The sequence below is a fragment of the Sciurus vulgaris genome, assembly GCF_902686455.1.
Source record: "Sciurus vulgaris genome assembly, chromosome: 9".
Taxonomy (NCBI): Eukaryota; Metazoa; Chordata; class Mammalia; order Rodentia; family Sciuridae; genus Sciurus; species Sciurus vulgaris.
In genome coordinates this window covers 65,953,340-65,971,913 of record NC_136469.1, presented here as the reverse complement: position 1 = coordinate 65,971,913, position 18,574 = coordinate 65,953,340, and the positions used below count along the sequence as shown (strand labels likewise).

Sequence of the window (18,574 nt, the reverse complement as noted above, 5' to 3'; positions counted from 1 at the left end):
ATTTTGTGACTACCTATAGTCTTAGTTAACCTTTTATTACAGTTATGGTATCCTATTTTTCTTCATATTCTCATGTAAAAACGTTATTTTTTTATTTTATCCATTCTCTAGCCTCTAAACCACTAACATGTAATCATTTCATTATTTGAAAATAATATCTAAACATTCCATTGTTAAAGTTATACATCTTGAATATTAATAGCTTTAACTTTATGTTCAATTTAAGGTATTCATTCACTTAAGTAATTGCTTACAAAATAGAAGTCAGGAATAATATGTAAAATGTGGGTTTGAGAAGTTAGGATGATTAAATATTTTTATTTCTATCACTTGTAGTTCACTCTTATTGTCTGTTAAAAATACATAAGCAAAGATTTCTTAAATTAGGTAAGGATAATATTTTCTAAACATTTGCTCCTCCATGTATCTTCCAACAAGAATTCTTTTAAAAATGTTTCATTGTACATACCAAAGTTATCTTTCTTCTCTCCATGCAACTCAGGTTTCTCCTTTACAATACCTAGATTATTCCTTCCTCTCCAGCTGTTCCTTAGGTTTGTTTTCCTAGCCTGATGTCTTGATGTCTCTTTAATAACAAGTTCCATACCTCTAGCCTTTTTGAACTTATAAAAATTTCTAATACTCATATACATTCTATAAAAGATAATGAGGTTTTTCCAAGGAGAATGGTGATCATTAATTCTGCATATATCAAAGTGGAATGTGTCATCCCTAAGCAAAATACAAACTCACACCATGCATAAAGACAACTCTTGCTTGCTTCAGCCAAGAGTGTGTTTTATGGAAAAACATTTTTAAACAAGCTATTAAGAAATATTCTCATTCTCTCTTCAATGTCTTTGAGCTGTGCATGAGCAGAATTTTAAGGAATTTCTAGTGACTCGTTCCTAGTTTGGGCAATCCTGGCATTCTGTAAAGTCAAGCATAATAAAATCTTTAAGCAGTCTTTGATAAAGCCTTAGCAGAAGAGTCTGTAGCTTGTATCATATAAAAAATATCAGATTAAAATACAAACTATCACTAGCAAACAATATTACATATTATTAAAATATGGGAATTAACTGCAAAATCTGCAAGCTGCAAACAGTGTTGTAAATCAACTAAGCAATTAGCATGAGATTTTTTAAGTGACTGAATACAAATTCAGAATTATGAAGTTATTATCTAATAACCCCACAAGTGATGTGAATAAATTCTTGCTAATATAAAAATTATCAACCACTGAAACACCCTTTTCTACAAGCAGGTCTATGAATCCTCATGCTAATGCACTTAGATTGATAAACTACTGACATTCTGTTAAAGCTTCGTTTATTCCAGTTGCTGAGGCGTGTGCTTAGAGGGTCTGTCATGCACATGATCAGCAGATCGTAGTCTGCAATTTGTTTTCATTTAATCAGTAGACAGGTTTTCACCAATTTAGACTCAAGTCCTACTAATACTCTTTGAAACTAATTGCTGGAAAATGAATTTTATCAGCAGGATTTTATAATTTCCTCTTTCCCCTCTGCCCGTATTGTAAAACACTCAAAGCTATGTACTTAGACTTTGAAAATGTATGTTAAATAGATACAGGTCATAATCTCCTGTCTCTGGGCCACTGCAAAGGGCCCCTAATCCTCTTTCCTGCCACAATTCATTCTGTACTTTACTCTTGAAATTACTTTCTTGTTATTCTATGTCTCCACAAAATAGTCCTTTGCCAAGTAAAAAACAAACACTTGAACATGACTTCAGTGCCCTTCATTATCTGGTCCCAGTTAACACATTTTCCTTTGTTTTTCTTTTATGTTTCAATAGAACACACATACAGGAAAAACATGAATCATTAATTAATAAATAGCTGCCCAAAACAAAAAGGAGGAAGGAGAGAATTGTAATTTCCATAGGAACCACTGTCCCTTGTGCATCTTTCTAATCAGACTCTCCTCAGCATCCTAGAGCTGACTACCCAGAGTAGTATTGGCCTTGATTTTCTTTATAGTATCTCCACCACGAAGGTTTGAATTCTGAAATATTGTAATTTTTAATCTGTTTTTGTATGTTATATAAATGAAAGCAAATTCTGGTTTTGGGGATATTGATTTCACTCAAATCATTCTTTTAAAAATTTACTGATGCTCATGTATAACTCTAGTCTAGTCAATTTAAAACTATTTAGTATTCCCTTGCATTCATTTACAGCAATGCATTTATCTTTTCCATGCAATTGTCATTTGAAAGTTTTATATTATATCATATTTGAGCTGGTACAAACAATGCTGCTTTCAACATTCTTGGACATATATTTTGGTGTCCAATATCCTCTATTGTTCCCAACCAAATAGTGGAATTTCTAGAACATAAGTATGCATATCTTTATACTAGATAAATATTTATGTATCATCAAAAAAGGAAATCTTAACTTGTATGTATCTTTATATGCTATCAATATGTCAGATTGTTTTCCAAAATGATTGTACCAATTTATATGCCCATCAGAAATGAATGATAGCTCTTACTTGAAATTATCAAACCATTTCTCCTTGTTTCTCCTCTATTCTTGTTTTGTTTTTGTTTTTGTTTGTTTGTTTTGCTTCACCGCCTATTTTTTTTCCTCAATAAATGTCAATAAACCTCTGAGGCCTCACCTGATGCTGCATCCAGCCCCTCCTCACAAAGACCCTGATCGAGAATACATTCTCCTCCCCATGGAGCCCAGACGTACAGTTCTCACGGCTCCCAGTGGAGAAGTCTACTTCCAATTCCAACTTGGCTTCCGGCTCTAATGCTGACTTCCCTTGGCTTGATGACCCACGCAGGATAATGAGCTTCACCCTCTGAGCCCATAGCCTTCCACTCATCATCTCCTCTTCTCTTACTTTAGGATTTTTTCATCCTTCCATTTGTTCTTGTTGTACCCTAGGTATTAATCCTGACCTATTGCTATTCACTTACTCTTCATCTGTTTCTAATAAACTTAGCCATTAATTTCTTAATGTGGGACATTATCTTTTCTAATTCTCAAATTTTTGGTTAGTGTTTAGTATAATTAGTTGACTAGTGTTTCAACTCCAAAATGTTGTTTCCAATTTTCACCAATTAAAAAACATATGTCCTTCATTTCTTTTCATATAATAGGTATAGTATTTATAATATGCAGTCAAAATTTTTAAAATCTGAATTCTTGAAGGATCTATTTCTGTCATTTATTATGTCTGCTAGTTCCAATATCTGAAGTATTATTTCCCTTCATCTGATGCCTTTGATTTTTTTCTAAGCAATTAATTCAGAAATTATTTGAAGTAATAACAGGAAGCCTAAAATGAAGATACTTTCCTCCAAAGGGGCTTGTGGTGATTTTGTTTTTTCTCTATCAGTGTTAAACTAACTTAAATTGAGATTTGAGACAATTAAAATTGAAAATTGATACACTGAAATTGAAGACAAATTATGCAATCTTAGTTTTTTTTATCTAAAGAACTGTGGGAAAAAGTGGAGTTTAGAGAGATGTCTTTAAAACAAATTTTGATGACTTCCTTTACTGTAACTTACAGGTCGAAATTCTTTGTTCCTAAATTTTCTCATCTAGTAAGAAAGTGCATCACTGATAACACCTGAATCATGATTTTTTTTTTGCTTCCATTGTCTTTCTTCCTTGTCCTCAAGGTACCCATTATGGTGTGGGTCATTTTTGTTTTGCTTTATATTTTTTGAGTACATGGTGTGCTCATTTCCCCTACCAATTATAATTAGTTTGAAAATGATGCCTATGCCTTTTTATCATCTCTACCAAGTGTAATTCTTTGATGTGGTGGCTGCTCAATGGATGTTATATGGATAAGTCAATGAGTAAATAAATTTTGGAAGTAAGTGCATATATAAAAGTGTATATAAAACTGATTAAACCAAGCTAAATATTTCCACAGAAGAAAGAAGTATCTCTTCTATTATCGCTCCCACAGTTTCAAGCTAATTTCTGTTGCTGAGTTTACCTGTCCAATATATTGGCTGTGTGTCCTTGCAGAGAACAACAGACCTGAGTTGGAATTTACAAATAGTGTTCTAAATCTGTAATAGACCTTAAAAATAAAGCTTTAAAAATATTGATCCAGATGACAAATGAGAGGATATAATAAAAGTTTATTTAGAGTATAAAATTTAAAAGGCATGTTCATCGATAATTCATCAGCTCTCTTTAAAAGGACCTTTACTATAACCATTTCTATTCTGTACCTTTAATCAGTTCTAGTTGACATTGCCATGAGCAAATTTTGACAACAGACTTGAGAAAGGGATCTGTTTACCTTGGGATTTATTTATAAAAGCAAAATTAAAGTCATTTCTAGAAAGAAACAGCATACTAAGGAAATTTATCAATTTAGTATATTGAACAATTACTCAAAAGAGATATAAGTAAAAATAAAAATGAACCATTAGTAGTTTATATAAAAGTATACATTTGTATGTTATTTTTGCTATATCTACCATTTATGTACACAATGTAGTTAATGTCTTAATTTTTTTAAGAGTCATTTACCTCAAGGAGTTTATTAAGTTTCTTGGTGTTTAAATTATTGCTCAACATAAGAGATCTGTTTGAAGGTAATTAAAAATGGAGACTGTTTATGGCCCAAAATTGTTGATAGAACAATCAGTCCATTAAGATTTTTCATGAGTGTTGACTTGCCAGTTTAATTTTCATAAATGTGAACATAGAAATGAATGAGTCGTAGATGAAGAAGTACAAGCTTTCTGTTACCATCATTTATAATATGATACAGGAATCCAAGAGTATATTAATTGTAGAACTTCCTGGTCTTATTTACATGTTCCCTGAATTTGATCTTAATTTGTGAATTTATTTAATCTACTCTGATTCTAATGACCTCAGGACTTAGGATTATTTGCACAATGCCTAATAGTCATTGCTATAGTAGTCTGTTTTGTTTAAATAATCAAAAGTAGCGAATTCTGTCAATTGTCTGGAAATTGTATTATGTACTTTAAAATACATACAAATTTGTAATCATCAAGATGTATTGTATTTTATACATTAAAGAATTGAAATGGAATTTTACTCATGTCTGCCATTTATATTAAAATCAATACTAACAGAAATTTGGATTTCATTCTCAACACCTCTACTCTACTGATTTAATACTCTATCAATATTCATTAGCATCATACAGTACCATTACAGGAAAATATTAGTAACTTAACAAAAAAATTGGAATTTCTTGATTTTTTCCCCCATATATTGTAGAACTCCTGAGAGGTTCTGCTGTGCCAGGCTGGTACAGAATTTCAAGTGTCAGAGACATGGATTTCTATCTTGTTTCTCTGTGATGTGTGGTCTCAGATAGATACCAGGACACTGGGCATCACATGTTCATACTAGCTGGCAAAGAGTAGGAAGGAGAGCAAAAAAATAATGATTAAACCACCCTGCTTACATCGTTTTGGTGGGAGTTAGTCACATGGAATTGCCCTGTCTGAATTAGGACTACATGTCGTCCTTATTCTTCATAGTGCTAAAATGGAAAAAGCAATCATGAGAAAAGAAGAGAATCACTAATGGGGAACAATTGGCAGTGACCTACTCTTTTGAACCGTTTACTGATTTATTTTACTCTAAGATGACCTAAGTGGTAAAACAAAAAAGGAAACCTCAATAACTAGTTACATTATTTTCATACTTTAAAAAAAAAAGGCTACTGCAGCAAAATGAAATTCTTTGATCCTGAGCAATTAAACATTTAGTCAATGGTGAATTTTAGGGGGAAAAAATTGAGCATTATAGTGGACAATATTTTTGAAGCAAGTGCAGTGATTTTATTAGGCACTTACTTTGTGTCTTTGAGTAAAAGCCAAAAGCAAAGTACTGTTTTACATCTCAATAAAGGCTATTTTCTTCATCCCTAAGGAAAAATTATTCAAAAAGAAAATCTTCAGGTGTTCTGGTTTAGACCCAAAGAAAGATTTTAGCCTGCCCAAAGGGCTAGATGGACTCCATATACTATGAATGGTTATCTATAAATAGTACTATTGCTGAAATATTTCTGGACAAGTTGAGCAAAGTAAAGAATAGATTATTTAATTTTCTATCTTTTCATACCAATTGGTCCCTCATAACATTAAGTGTTCTAAAATGAAAAGGAACTATTTGTTAACTTTAAAAAGACAAAATAAATGTAAGTACATAAAAAAAAGTAGCAGTAAAACCCAAATTTGCCAAATTTACCAAATTAGACAGTATACCAAAAAGGAAAGTGATTTTCTTGTAGTAGTAGTAGAGAAACTATTTTTGCAAATAATTTGTGTGTTTATATCAAAGTTATAAAATTGTTTAGCAAATAACTTCCAGTAATTATGAGATGGAATACATTTTGGCCAATGTATGGGTTCTTATATTCAATCTTTTCAGAGTTGCATCTCTAGATTATATCTGTTAGAATATTGTTTTATGTATTTTTAAATATATATACAAAATGGTAATAAATACAGTAAAAGCATCCTATTGTATTATTGGTGAATTTTAGACTGGTTTTGAGATAGTAATAAACATAAACTCGTGGCTTTTTAAATTTTTCAGTTACTTTCATCCCACTTTTGATATGAAAATTATTAAATAAGAGATGTTAAGAAATTAAGTGATTAAACCTTGTTCAATGATATGATGCGTTAATGCATAAACTATATTACTAAGTTAATGATTTCAAAGCTTAAAACAGTTTTTGGTCTTTGTAAGTCAAGTTATTTAAAGAATTAGTCTTTCCTTTTAGGGAACAATCTTGATTGTCATCAAATTTTCTTTTATTTTCATGTAGGAAGAGCCTTTCGTAATGGTCTCTGAAAATGTTTTGGGTAAGCCGAAGAAATACCAGGGCTTCTCCATTGATGTTTTGGATGCCTTATCTAACTACCTGGGTTTTAACTATGAAATTTATGTTGCACCGGATCACAAGTATGGAAGCCCACAGGAAGATGGGACATGGAATGGCTTGGTAGGAGAGCTGGTCTTTAAGGTAAGAATTCATTTATTTGTCTTATACCTAAATATTCAACTGTTACCCCTAGAACCCTTAATTTCATATAAAATAAGTCTGATACAAGGCATTAGATTGTGGTATCAAATTAAGACTTCACCCAATACTATTTTATGAACTTTTTAGAAATAAAATTGGGTGACAAAATACACTAAATTTTAAAATACTTTCTATAATAAAACAGAATTTAAATGAAACCTTTACCTTTGCCAAACTCATGTCCCAAACATTTTGTCAGGATGAGGTACATAATTAAGTCACAATGCAATTTTTAAGCATAATTCACACAATTGTCTTTTAAAGTTGCTATGTTAAAGAGAGAGAAAGAGAAAGAGAGGAAGGAAAGAAGGGAGGGAGGGAGGGGGAGAGAGAGAAAGAAAGAGAAAAAGGAAGGAAGGAAGGAAGGAAGGAAGGAAGGAAGGAAGGAAGGAAGGAAGGAAGGAAGGAAGGAAGGAAGGAAGGAAGGAAGGAAGACTAATTCTTGAAGGGAATAATCATTTAGTTTGGGTAACTAAACAAGGTACATCTGTAATTATATTTTCTCTTATTCTTTCAATTCTCAAATTTAAACAACTCTTTAGTTTCATCAGTGTTTGCTACAATTTTTGAAACTCTGATATGTAATGCATACACATTTAAAATTAGTGTCCTTGCCATACATTGTTGAATAGTTGGATTTAGATTTATAATTTACTGTTTGATTTATATATGTCTTCCTCTGTTCCTTTTCTTTCTAACCTTTTTTGGAGAAGGGATATAAATTTAAATTACTTTAATATTTTATTTCATTTCCCCTGTTGCCTTTTGAATTGTATCTCTGTAGTTTTGTTGTTTGTGGTTAGTCTAGAGATTATAACATCCAAGCATTCTTAAGTAAAAGCATTCTATCTAAAACTAATATTATACCACTTCAAATTTTAAAAATCAAAGAGTTTTCAGCAATACAATTCCATTCATAACGACCCTAACCTTTGTACTTCTGTAGCTATATATGCATGTTTTATTAATTTCACAACAAAATTGATTTAAGCAATTAGTTATCTTTCAAAGGTACAAAAAGAATAAAAATTGGCATTTCACTGCTTATCTGCCATTGCTGAGGCTGTTTATTCCTTTTATTTATCTGAACTTCTGTTGTCATTAAACTTCAAGCCAAGAATTTTCTTTGAATCATCTCGAAGTATAGTCCTGTAAGTGGCATATTCTCAATATTTATGGGCTTAATATGTGTTTACTGAGCTGCATTTTTTAGTGATAATCTTATAAGATAATCAAATGCAGAGTATACTTTTTATTTTTTTAACTATGAGGGACTCCAAATTTAATCTATCTCCCTGTTATAGGTGAAAATCAGAATCTGTTGTTTGGCTCTTGCAAACTTCTGCCTATTCCTTTCTGCTGATTTTTGTAAGGACTCTCCTACATTTTGCGTGTGTAGTTTAGGGGTCAACCATGGATTTGAGGGGGATTTGTACACAGATCTGAGGGCTCATCTGACTACTCTTACTGTCTTACAATCCATCCTCTCACACACTCTGATTTACTAGATAATAACACTCTGACTTTCTGCTTAGAGCTATAGCATCTGAACTGAGATGGGTTCACAGTGAATGACTCATAAAAGCAGACCTCATCCAGTGCAATTACATTTTCAAGGACTGAAAACACCCTCCAGTCTCTGCCTGGTTTTTGTGACCTAAGCCACCACTGTTTTGGTTCCATGGTAAAAAGAGAAGCCAGACTGCAAAGGATTAGGTAAAAACTTGGAGGTGAAAAGGTGAACATGGCATGTATATATATTGCTCTTTCAGAAAATTTGGTTGAGGAGTGGAAGAGAGAAAGAGATAATAGAACAATCTTTGATTCGCATAGGGCATTGTTGTTGTTCTGTTTTGTTTTTAAGTTAACAGAAACTTAAGTGTAATTATAAAGTGAGGAAGGGAAAGAAAGAAAAAATAACCTAAAATAAGAAAAGGAAGTTAATTGGTGAAGGATAAAGATCCTGGGGAGGTAGGAGGTATTAAATGGAGAATTGATTTTGATGAGGTAAAGATGTTGCCTGGATACTGAAAAAGTATGTTGAGAAGGTGTCTTTTTAATCTATCAGCAAGAGATTGGGAGATTGAGGAAGATCATAATCTCATCACTTCAAATCTACTGATAAAAATAGGAATTGAAGGGTGTTGACAGTGTTTAGGACAGGTATTATGTAAGAGTCAACAGGAGGGTGGTGAGAGATTGAAATAGATACTGAGGGTCTCCAGTGACTGCAGAGTGAATGAAGGACAGATCAGTGGCACTGAAGATGGAGCTGAGGTTTGTATAAGACTGACATTTTCATTGCAGCTAATCAACACAAAGGTGTGACTTTCTACAGCTGAGATTGAAAGCTCAGGTGGAGAAATGGAGAAGATTAAAACATCCATATAGAGGTCAAGATATGGTAGGTGAATTTGGCAAGATAATTAGTGAGATGAAAGAAAAGCTAAAGTGATCAAGGAAGCATGGCCTTGATTAGGGAGAAAGTATCTCAGGGAAAAAATTGGGGAGATAAAATTTTGGGAAAATTAATTAGATAATCAAAATGAGATTGAAAGATAGGTAAAATATAAATGAAAATATGAATGAGCTAGTAGATTAGAAAGAGGTAATCAGAGACTGAAATATAAACAATTCTCTTTGACCTTGAGGATCATAGTAGAATATTAGAGAATATAAAAGGAACAGAGAAATAGAGCAAGCAATTATGAAATTCATCTGGAAGAATAAGAAACCCAGAATAGCTAAAGCATTCCTTAGCAGGAAGAGTGAAACAGGGGGGTATTGCAATACCAGATCTTCAACTCTACTACAAAGCAATAGTAACAAAAACAGCATGGTATTGGTACCAAAATAGAAAGGTAGATCAATGGTACAGAATAGAGGACACGGACACAAACCCAAATAAATACAATTTTCTCATACTAGACAAAGGTGCCAAAAATATGCAATGGAGAAAAGATAGCCTCTTCAACAAATGGTGCTGGGAGAATTGGAAATCCATATGCAACAGAATGAAACTAAACCCATATCTCTCACCATGCACGAAACTCAACTCAAAATGGATTAAGGACCTCGGAATCAGACCAGAGACCCTGCAGATTATAGAAGAAAAAGTAGGTCCAGATCTTCACCTTGTTGGTCTAGGATCAGACTTCCTTAACAGGACTCCCATAGCACAAGAAATAAAAGCTAGAATCAACCACTGGGATAGATTCAAACTAAAAAGCTTTCTCTCAGCAAAGGAAACTATCAGCAATGCGAAGAAAGAGCCTACAGAGTGGGAGAATATCTTTGCCAATCATACTTCAGATAGAGCACTAATCTCCAGAATCTATAAAGAACTCAAAAAACTCTACTCCAAGAATTCAAATAATCCAGTCGACAAATGGGCTAAGGAAATGAATAGACACTTCACAGAAGAAGATCTACAAGCAATCAACAAACATATGGAAAAATGTTCAACATCTCTAGTAATAAGAGAAATGCAAATTAAAACCACCCTAAGATTCCATCTCACCCCAATTAGAATGGTGATTATCAAGAATACGAGCAACAACAGGTGTTGGAGAGGATGTGGGGAGAAAGGTACACTCATACATTGCTGGTGGGACTGCAAATTAGTGCAGCCACTCTGGAAAGCAGTGTGGAGATTCCTTAGAAAACTTGGAATGGACCCTCCATTTGACCCAGCTATCCCACTCCTTGGCCTATACCCAAAGGACTTAAAATCAGCATACTACAGAGATACAGCCACATCAATGTTCATAGCTGCTCAATTCACAATAGCCAGACTGTGGAACCAACCTAGATGCCCTTCAATTGATGAGTGGATAAAGAAGCTGTGGTATATGTATACAATGGAATATTACTCAGCCATGAAGAATGATAAAATTATGGCATTTGCAGGCAAATGGATGAAATTGGAGGATATCATGCCAAGTGAGATAAGCCAATCTCAAAAAGCCAGAGGAAGAATGATATCGCTAATAAGTGGATGATGACACATAATGGGGGGAGGGAAGGGTTAGTGTTAGGGTTAGAGTTAGGGTTAGGGAGGGGGGCAAGTATGGAGGAAGGAAGCACTTTATAGAGGGAAAAGAGGGGTGGGAGGGGTGGGGGGAAGGGAAAAAATAACAGAATGAATCAAACAACATTACTCTATGTAAATTTATGATTACACAAATGGTATGCCTTTACGCCATGTACAAACAGAGAAACAACATGTATCCCATTTGTTTACAATAAAATAAAATAAAATAAAATAATAAATAAATAAATAAAAGGAACGGAAGTTTAAAATGACCCAAAAAGGAAGGCCAAATACATAGAACACAGGTGATTTTTAGGGCAGTAAAACTGATACCAAAATGGTGGATACATCATTGACAAAACCCATAGAAAGACTAAGCTATTGACTAGTTAACAATGTATTCATATTGGTTCATCACAGTAACACTGGAACCACACGAATGTAGCATGTCAATAGTAGAAGAAACTATTTGTACTTCCTCCTCAATGTCTCTGTAAACCTAAATATTCTCTTATAAACAGTTCTTTTAAACAGTGGCCCAAACTGATTACTGTGAAGAATATCTACTTTGATACTGAAATCTATTAGGTGGCTGAGTTTTAGGGTAAAGAGCGATATTTAACCAGGTGTCCTAGTTTTCAGAGTAGGTGAAGATACTATGGTGCAGTATCTCTGGTTGAGGTGGTAAGACAAGCACACCTCAGAAAGCATATGTAATTGACAAAACAAAATGAAAATGGACATAATATGCATAGAGTTCATCAATAATGAACAAGAATCAGGTTCCTTGAGTATCCAAGAAAACAGGCAAACTCCAATTCTCTAGGAAATAAGAAAATTGATGAAAGTGAAGTCTCGATCCATGAAAATGCAAATTAAAGTATATTTTTGCCCATGTCTTCCACCAGCTCTTGGTCTTTTGCTGTGCCTCCTCTGGTCAACTCTACTGCCACTCTGATCCTGTACATGGATCATGGGTCATTGCTATAGAAGATCGTGACACTTGACTAAGTTCACTTCAATTCTGTAAAACTAATGTCAGCAAAACCATCAGTGATTTTTTTTTTCTATAATAAATGAAATCCTGATTCTTTATTTAAATCCCATAATGGCTATTCCAAACATTTTCCATACTTCTCAAATCTCAAGTCAAGTGCCATTTTTCATCCCTGACATGCTTCTCATTTTTAGTAGTGAAAGTTCATAGTTTACTGTAAAGACTAAGGGTACCTAATCTGAGTCCCTTGTTTTCTTGCTCTTTAACCTCAAAAACCTCCTGTTTATTCTCCTATCCTTAGTGGCAACACACAAAGTTTTGAACGAAACAGATTTTAGCAATGGATATCTGTGACACATTTACTACCCATGTTATTCTAAGATAGTTTTTAAAACATCTTTGAATCACAGTATCTACCTCTGGGGAAAGAAGCTATTGTGAAGATTAACCAAGAAAGTCAATTCAAGAATATGTTGCAAGGAAGGTATGTTAGTCAGCTTTTCCTTGCTGTGACCAAAATATTCGACAAGAACAAGTTAGAGGAGGTAAAGTTTAGTTTGGCTCATGGTTCACAGGTTTAGTTCACAGTTGATTGAATTCATTCCTCTGGGTCCAAAGTGAGGCAATACATCATAGCAGAAGATCCAGGCAGAGGAAATCTACTCAGGACATGGAAATGGAGAGGGGGGTAGGGGGAAGGGGCCACAGGGCAGATGAACCCTTCCAGGGAGCTCCCCCGTGACCCAGCTCCTCTAACCATGCTCCACCTGCCTATAGTTACCACCTAGTCAATCCATTCAACTAGGATGGATCTATTAGGTTACAGTTCTCATGACCCGGTCATTTTACCTCCAGATATTCCTTCATCAACACAGGAACTTTTAGGAGATACCTTCTATCCAAACCATAAAAGAAAGTAGCTAGATCTCATCTCATCTTCTGATGCTGATAAAATTTCCCCCAGAGTCTGTGATTAAAAACATAATAAATTCAACACTTATATTTGAATACATTTAGAAAGTATCTGACAGGATTTTCTGATAGATTAGATGGAGAGGTGAGAGAAATACCAAAGCCAATGATCTCTTGTAAACTCAGGGCTTTTTATGTTATCTTTTAACCACAATAGTAAGAAAAGACTTCCTGTGTTCCCATCTTTCCCCAGCTCCACTGACTACCTTGCCCCTAACCAGAGTCATCCCATTCCTGGGTTGAATTGCTGTGGAGATGCAGTTTCTTTCCCTCTTTCCATTTTTGACTTCCTTCAGTATATATTCAACACAACAGAGTGATAGTCACTCCTCTGGTGAAAGACATTTGATGGTTTCCCATTTCACTCAGTAAAATCCATCCTTAAAATTGTCTACTTAATCTGCCCTATGAACTGCCTTTATGATCTCTTTTCTCTCTCTCTCTTATTCATTATGCTCCAAGCGTGTGGTCTTCCTTACTTTACCTGCTACCCATTGAACTTGACCTTTACAAGTCCATCAGTTTCATATGCCTAGAATGTCTTCCTCCTGTTATCCCTCCCACTTCCTGCTTAAATGTTTTCAGAGAGGCCTTCTATGTTGACCCCATTCACAAGAATAACTTCTGATCTCTACATTGCTTATCCTCCTTTTCTGTTTTATTGTTCTTTATAACACATATCATGATTTTATTATGTTACCTACTTGATCAGTTGACTTCCCCTGCTAGATTATAAGGCTAATTTAGGAAGATGTTTCATGTTTAGTTTACTGCTTACATTTTAGTGTCTAGAAAATACTTCTGCATCAAATAATACATAGCAGTTAAGTAATATTTTAAGATCTACATTAGATAAAATGCTGATTAATTACTTTTTGGGCACTCATTACTTTAAGCCAAACTACCACAGCCTGCTAAGCTTGTCTTTATGAAAAGAAGGTTCATTTTTCTTTTAAGGCTAATTTTTTTTGCCTTTTGCTCCTTCAGTTTTAAGGCTTCAGTCCATTTTTTAAATAGCTTGTCATATTCAGTCACTCTTACTTTTCTATAATTGCATTGAGAATGGTTTCATTTACTGGAACAGAGATAAACTAAGGAAGGAAATATTTGGGTGTGGAGGGTGTGTAGTATGAAATCAAAACTGTTACTTTGGAAATAGGTAATACTAGCCATGTGCTTTATGGGTATTGACTCTTTAAGTTCTCATAATGATTCAATAAAATAGTTAGCTATTATCCCCATTATGTAGATCAAAATCCAAGGCATAGAGATTTTAAGTAGCATGCTCAAGTATACCCAACTGATAAATGAAAGAACTAGGAGCTGAGTTTAAGTTGATTCTAGACTTCATTATCTTAACAACCATTAATAGACCTCTGGAGTTATCCAAACAGAAAGTGAAAGAAGTAATATTTTATATATGAGTCTAGAATTCAGGCAAGGGGTCTGGAATGGACTTATACAGTTGAGGCGAATCAGCATATAGATGAAATTTAAATTGCCCCTCTGCCTTTCTTTACCCCTCTTTCCCCTCTATTTTCAGTTTCCTTCACATTCCTTGCTCCTTCTCATTGCTTGAAAATGGTATTCCCATCTTAAAAATAACCTTACCATATTTTCTAAGTATAATTAATTAGCTGTCTTTGGTTGCAAATGACAATCCAATTGAAGTAAAAAGATAATTTAATGGCTCACAAAACTCAGCTGCCCAGGGATGAGATCCAGGCTCGTTTCATCAGGCCTTGATCTTGCTCTCTCCATCTCTCCGCTCTGTTTTCCTTCTGGTTGCCCCAATTTTCAGGCAGACTTTCCTTTCTTAGCAGTAAAGTGATTTTCAGTAGCTCCAGGCTTTGATTTCAGCCTCTTATCCATACCAATATAAACATCAGTTCTCTTCACCAACAGTGCCAACTTGGAGCCTCAGCTTGACTAGACACTGGCTCTGACTGTACAGTTCTGTTTCCAAGAGGAAGCAGTGCCCCCAGTCTCAGGGTGCCAAGAGCCCACACCAGGACTGAGGTTAGGAGTGGCTCCACGCAGAACACTTGAAGTGCACTTGGGAAGTTCTTCCCAAGAGGATTCCCCAAGGAGAAGCACGTTGTCCTTAGAAGAAGAGGGAATGAATAATAAGTAAGCAAAACAAACAATATCCTTCAGAGGCACAAGAATAATTGAGTAAGTTATAAGGAAACTATCAAAAGTTACATGTATAAAAATTTAATTATCATTAAATTTAAAAACTATCATAAGCTTAATAAGTTAAATTACAAAAAAAGGCTGCAAAATATTTGTAAATGCATAATGATGAATGGTTGATGTCACTGTTGCACTGCTCCATGAAGCAGTCATAAAATCCATAAGGAAGTACGAAGACCCCAGTAGGTAAAGATAAAAGATATGAACTTGGAGTTTCAAAAGAAGAAACCGATAGGCTGCATAGATTGAAAAGGCATCCCTTATAACAGAGTAGAACATTTTAAAAATAGGCACCTGAAATATGATTGGTTAGTGTTTTGTACAAAGAAAAGCTACAACTTTGTTATACATACTTAGAATTATTTTCAGTTCTATATTCCATCATAAAAATAGAATATTACTACAACTAGTGTTATGGGGTGCAACTTAAAAACAGACTGATCACCACTGAGAAGTCCAAATTTGAGAGTCTTTATTAAGCTGGCCAGCTGTCTCACACAATGCCCCAAAAAATGACTGTTGGGAGAACAGCCCTGACCACAGGGTTGTAAGGGTTCTTATACCAAAAATCACATTAATCATAAGTGTCTGTTGCTATGATTCGAAATTACACATTAGCATCATGAGATCATCAACAGAGGGGGAAGTGGGTCAAAAGGACCCTTACCCAGGTACAAACTAAAAAATGGTTGCTAACATCCACACAATTACTGTTCACATGGTATATTGTTTAGGAGCAATAGGAATCAAGAGAGCAATTCTTTACTACATAGGAGTTGCCACTGTATATTGTTAAACATGTCACACCAAGTAACTGATGATGGGCACAGAGGTGGGGTGTTCCCATGGGAGAAGCTTATTTCCTACATAACATGGAGTCTCAGAGCAAAATGGAGTCTGTTTAGTCATTTCCCTTAGAGTCTGGCCTAGAACATTCTCATGGAGTCAGATCTGTCAGCCCATCACACTAGATACCCATATTCCAGTCAGTTTAACATAGTACTGCAAGGAATTCAAAAACAAAGTTTGAAACTAACCAAATAATAATTACTAGCATTTATACAGAGTTTACCAGTGCGGACAACATCTTTTGTACTTCGTGTTTTATTTACTCTTCAGTACTCACAGCAGCTCTGTGGGATATCACTACTATGATCCAAATGTTGCAGATTGTGAAACAGAATCAGAGAGGTGGAAAAATTTGCCCATGGTCATTGCCAAGTTTTTGGGAGTTCATGATTCAAATCTAGACAGTTTGGTTTCAGAATCCAAGTGTTTACTTAACGAGTTCTAGAGGGGGAAAGAGTTCTAATGTGAGTGGCCCTAAAAGCATTTTAATAAACCAAGTTATGTGCCAGGGAGAAAAATAATACTCAGAAACAGGTTAACCCTGATGTTCTTAAGACCTTCATACTTGAAGAAGGTTCAGATGGAGTTAGGATGTGTAATGAATAGCAGACAAAAACAAAAAAATAAGATTATATGGAGAAGAATTTGGTATGCGACTTAGATGATTTTTATCTCTTAAACTTCTCAAAAATCTCACTTCATACTGAAAAACCTGTGGTCTTGGTGTTGGTGGTGGGTTTTTTTTTTTTTTTTTTTTTTTTTTCAAAAACAATTCAAACTTCTACATTCATCTTACACTTCAGTCACTCTCCATATACAGCACATTCAGCCTCAGTTCACCCAGGCTGCCCTGACATATCTCCCCAAATGTTCATCTCCAGCAAAATTCACATTTCATCCTATATGGCTTTGTCTTTCAAATCAGATCACTCCTATCTCTTGAAAATCCTGTCTACTGAGAACACTTATTCCACATCTTTTCAAGCCACCCATTTGAAACATTGTGTGGGTTTATGCATGTTCTTGTCTAATGTTTCTTTATCTCTCTCCATGTGTACACACACACATACATGCACACACATACACACACACAAACATATATTCTTTTACATAGCCCTTTTTATTTAGCTCCTCTTTTGTGAAGCAGAAGGCTGAGGTTTTGTTTACTTTGTATGCCAAGTACACAGCAGAATGCCCTATATTCATCCATTCATCCCCACGCATTTTTGGATTCATGTTATATTCTGGGCACTGTGCCTGGAATTATAGATTTAAAAAAAAAAAGAAAGAAAGAAAGGTATTGTTCCTGCCTTAGAAGATCTCATAGTGTACATGGAAAACAAATGTGTAAATAAATAATTAAAACACTGTGTGATAAATGCCATGGGATAATGCATACAGGGTGCCATGGCAACTCGGGGCCAAATAGCAACTTCTGCCTGGAGTGTTGTAAAGATTTTACCGAAGAAGAAAAATTTGAGCTAGGTCTCAAAGATGAGTAGGAGTGTGAGAGGCAACAATGGGGATAATTATAAAAGCAGGTCTGCCAAGCTAAAGAATTTAAACTTCATCATTTAGCCAGTGAAAATTATAAAAGGTCTTTACATAAGAGAAAATGCAATTTAATTTATGTTTTAAAAAGAGAGCTGAGGCAGATCTGAGAATTCATCAGAGTGAGAAAGCAAAAAGACAAATGGCTTCTTCAGCAATCCAGAGAGGAAGAAAGAAAGGTCTAAACTAAAACAATAACAATAGGAGATTAATAAAAAGAATAATCTTGAGAAAACAATTGATATGCTGAGATGTAATTAATAGAACTTGATAACTCACAGGGGAAGATAAAGGAGGTGCTGAGACTTGGTGAGAAATTTAGCAGAGCAAAATGAGCAGACGGACATGTGGTGACAGAAAGAGGGGAAGGGAAGAAAAAGCAAGTTGGAAAAGGGCAATAGAGATACAGAATTTAGCAATAGAAATTTTGATTTTGTTGTACCTGACAAACACCCTGATGAAATTGCCTAGGAATGATTGGAAATGAGCATCTTAGAACCCAAGTGAAAAATGTCTAAATGACTGAAAGAATTTGTGAAAATGAAAAAGCTTACAAGATATTGGTATTCCCCTCACCTTCATTACAAAAGCTTAATCAGAAGTGTTTGATTTATATGAATATTATGCACAAGATAGTTATTTAATGTCTTAAGTTATTCCACTTGAGTGTGGGCAAAGAGAATGGGTATTGTTATTTTCATTTCAAAGAAAGATAACAAAAATGTATGAAAAAGAGAAAGTTAACTTTGAGGGTAGAGTTCAGAGAGCTGGACATGTGCTTTGCCCCTTTCCATCCATGCATACTGGGGAGGGGCAGCTCGCAATACTTGGGAAGAATGGGTCTACCTCCCACAAAGTCAGGTGGGAGGTACAGCAGCTTCCTCCACT

General features: G+C 34.7%; 1 protein-coding gene across 5 annotated transcripts in view; it reads left to right on the top strand.

Annotated features, from left to right (window-relative positions):
• Positions 1-18,574, top strand: part of GRID2 (glutamate ionotropic receptor delta type subunit 2) — a 1,449,748-nt gene that overhangs the window by 1,090,886 nt on the left and 340,288 nt on the right. For all 5 annotated transcript variants that reach the window (XM_079153230.1, XM_079153229.1, XM_079153231.1 and 2 more), the window contains exon 10: positions 6,831-7,028. In XM_079153230.1, coding sequence (XP_079009356.1) covers positions 6,831-7,028 — 198 coding nt within the window. The remainder of the gene's footprint in view (positions 1-6,830; positions 7,029-18,574) is intronic.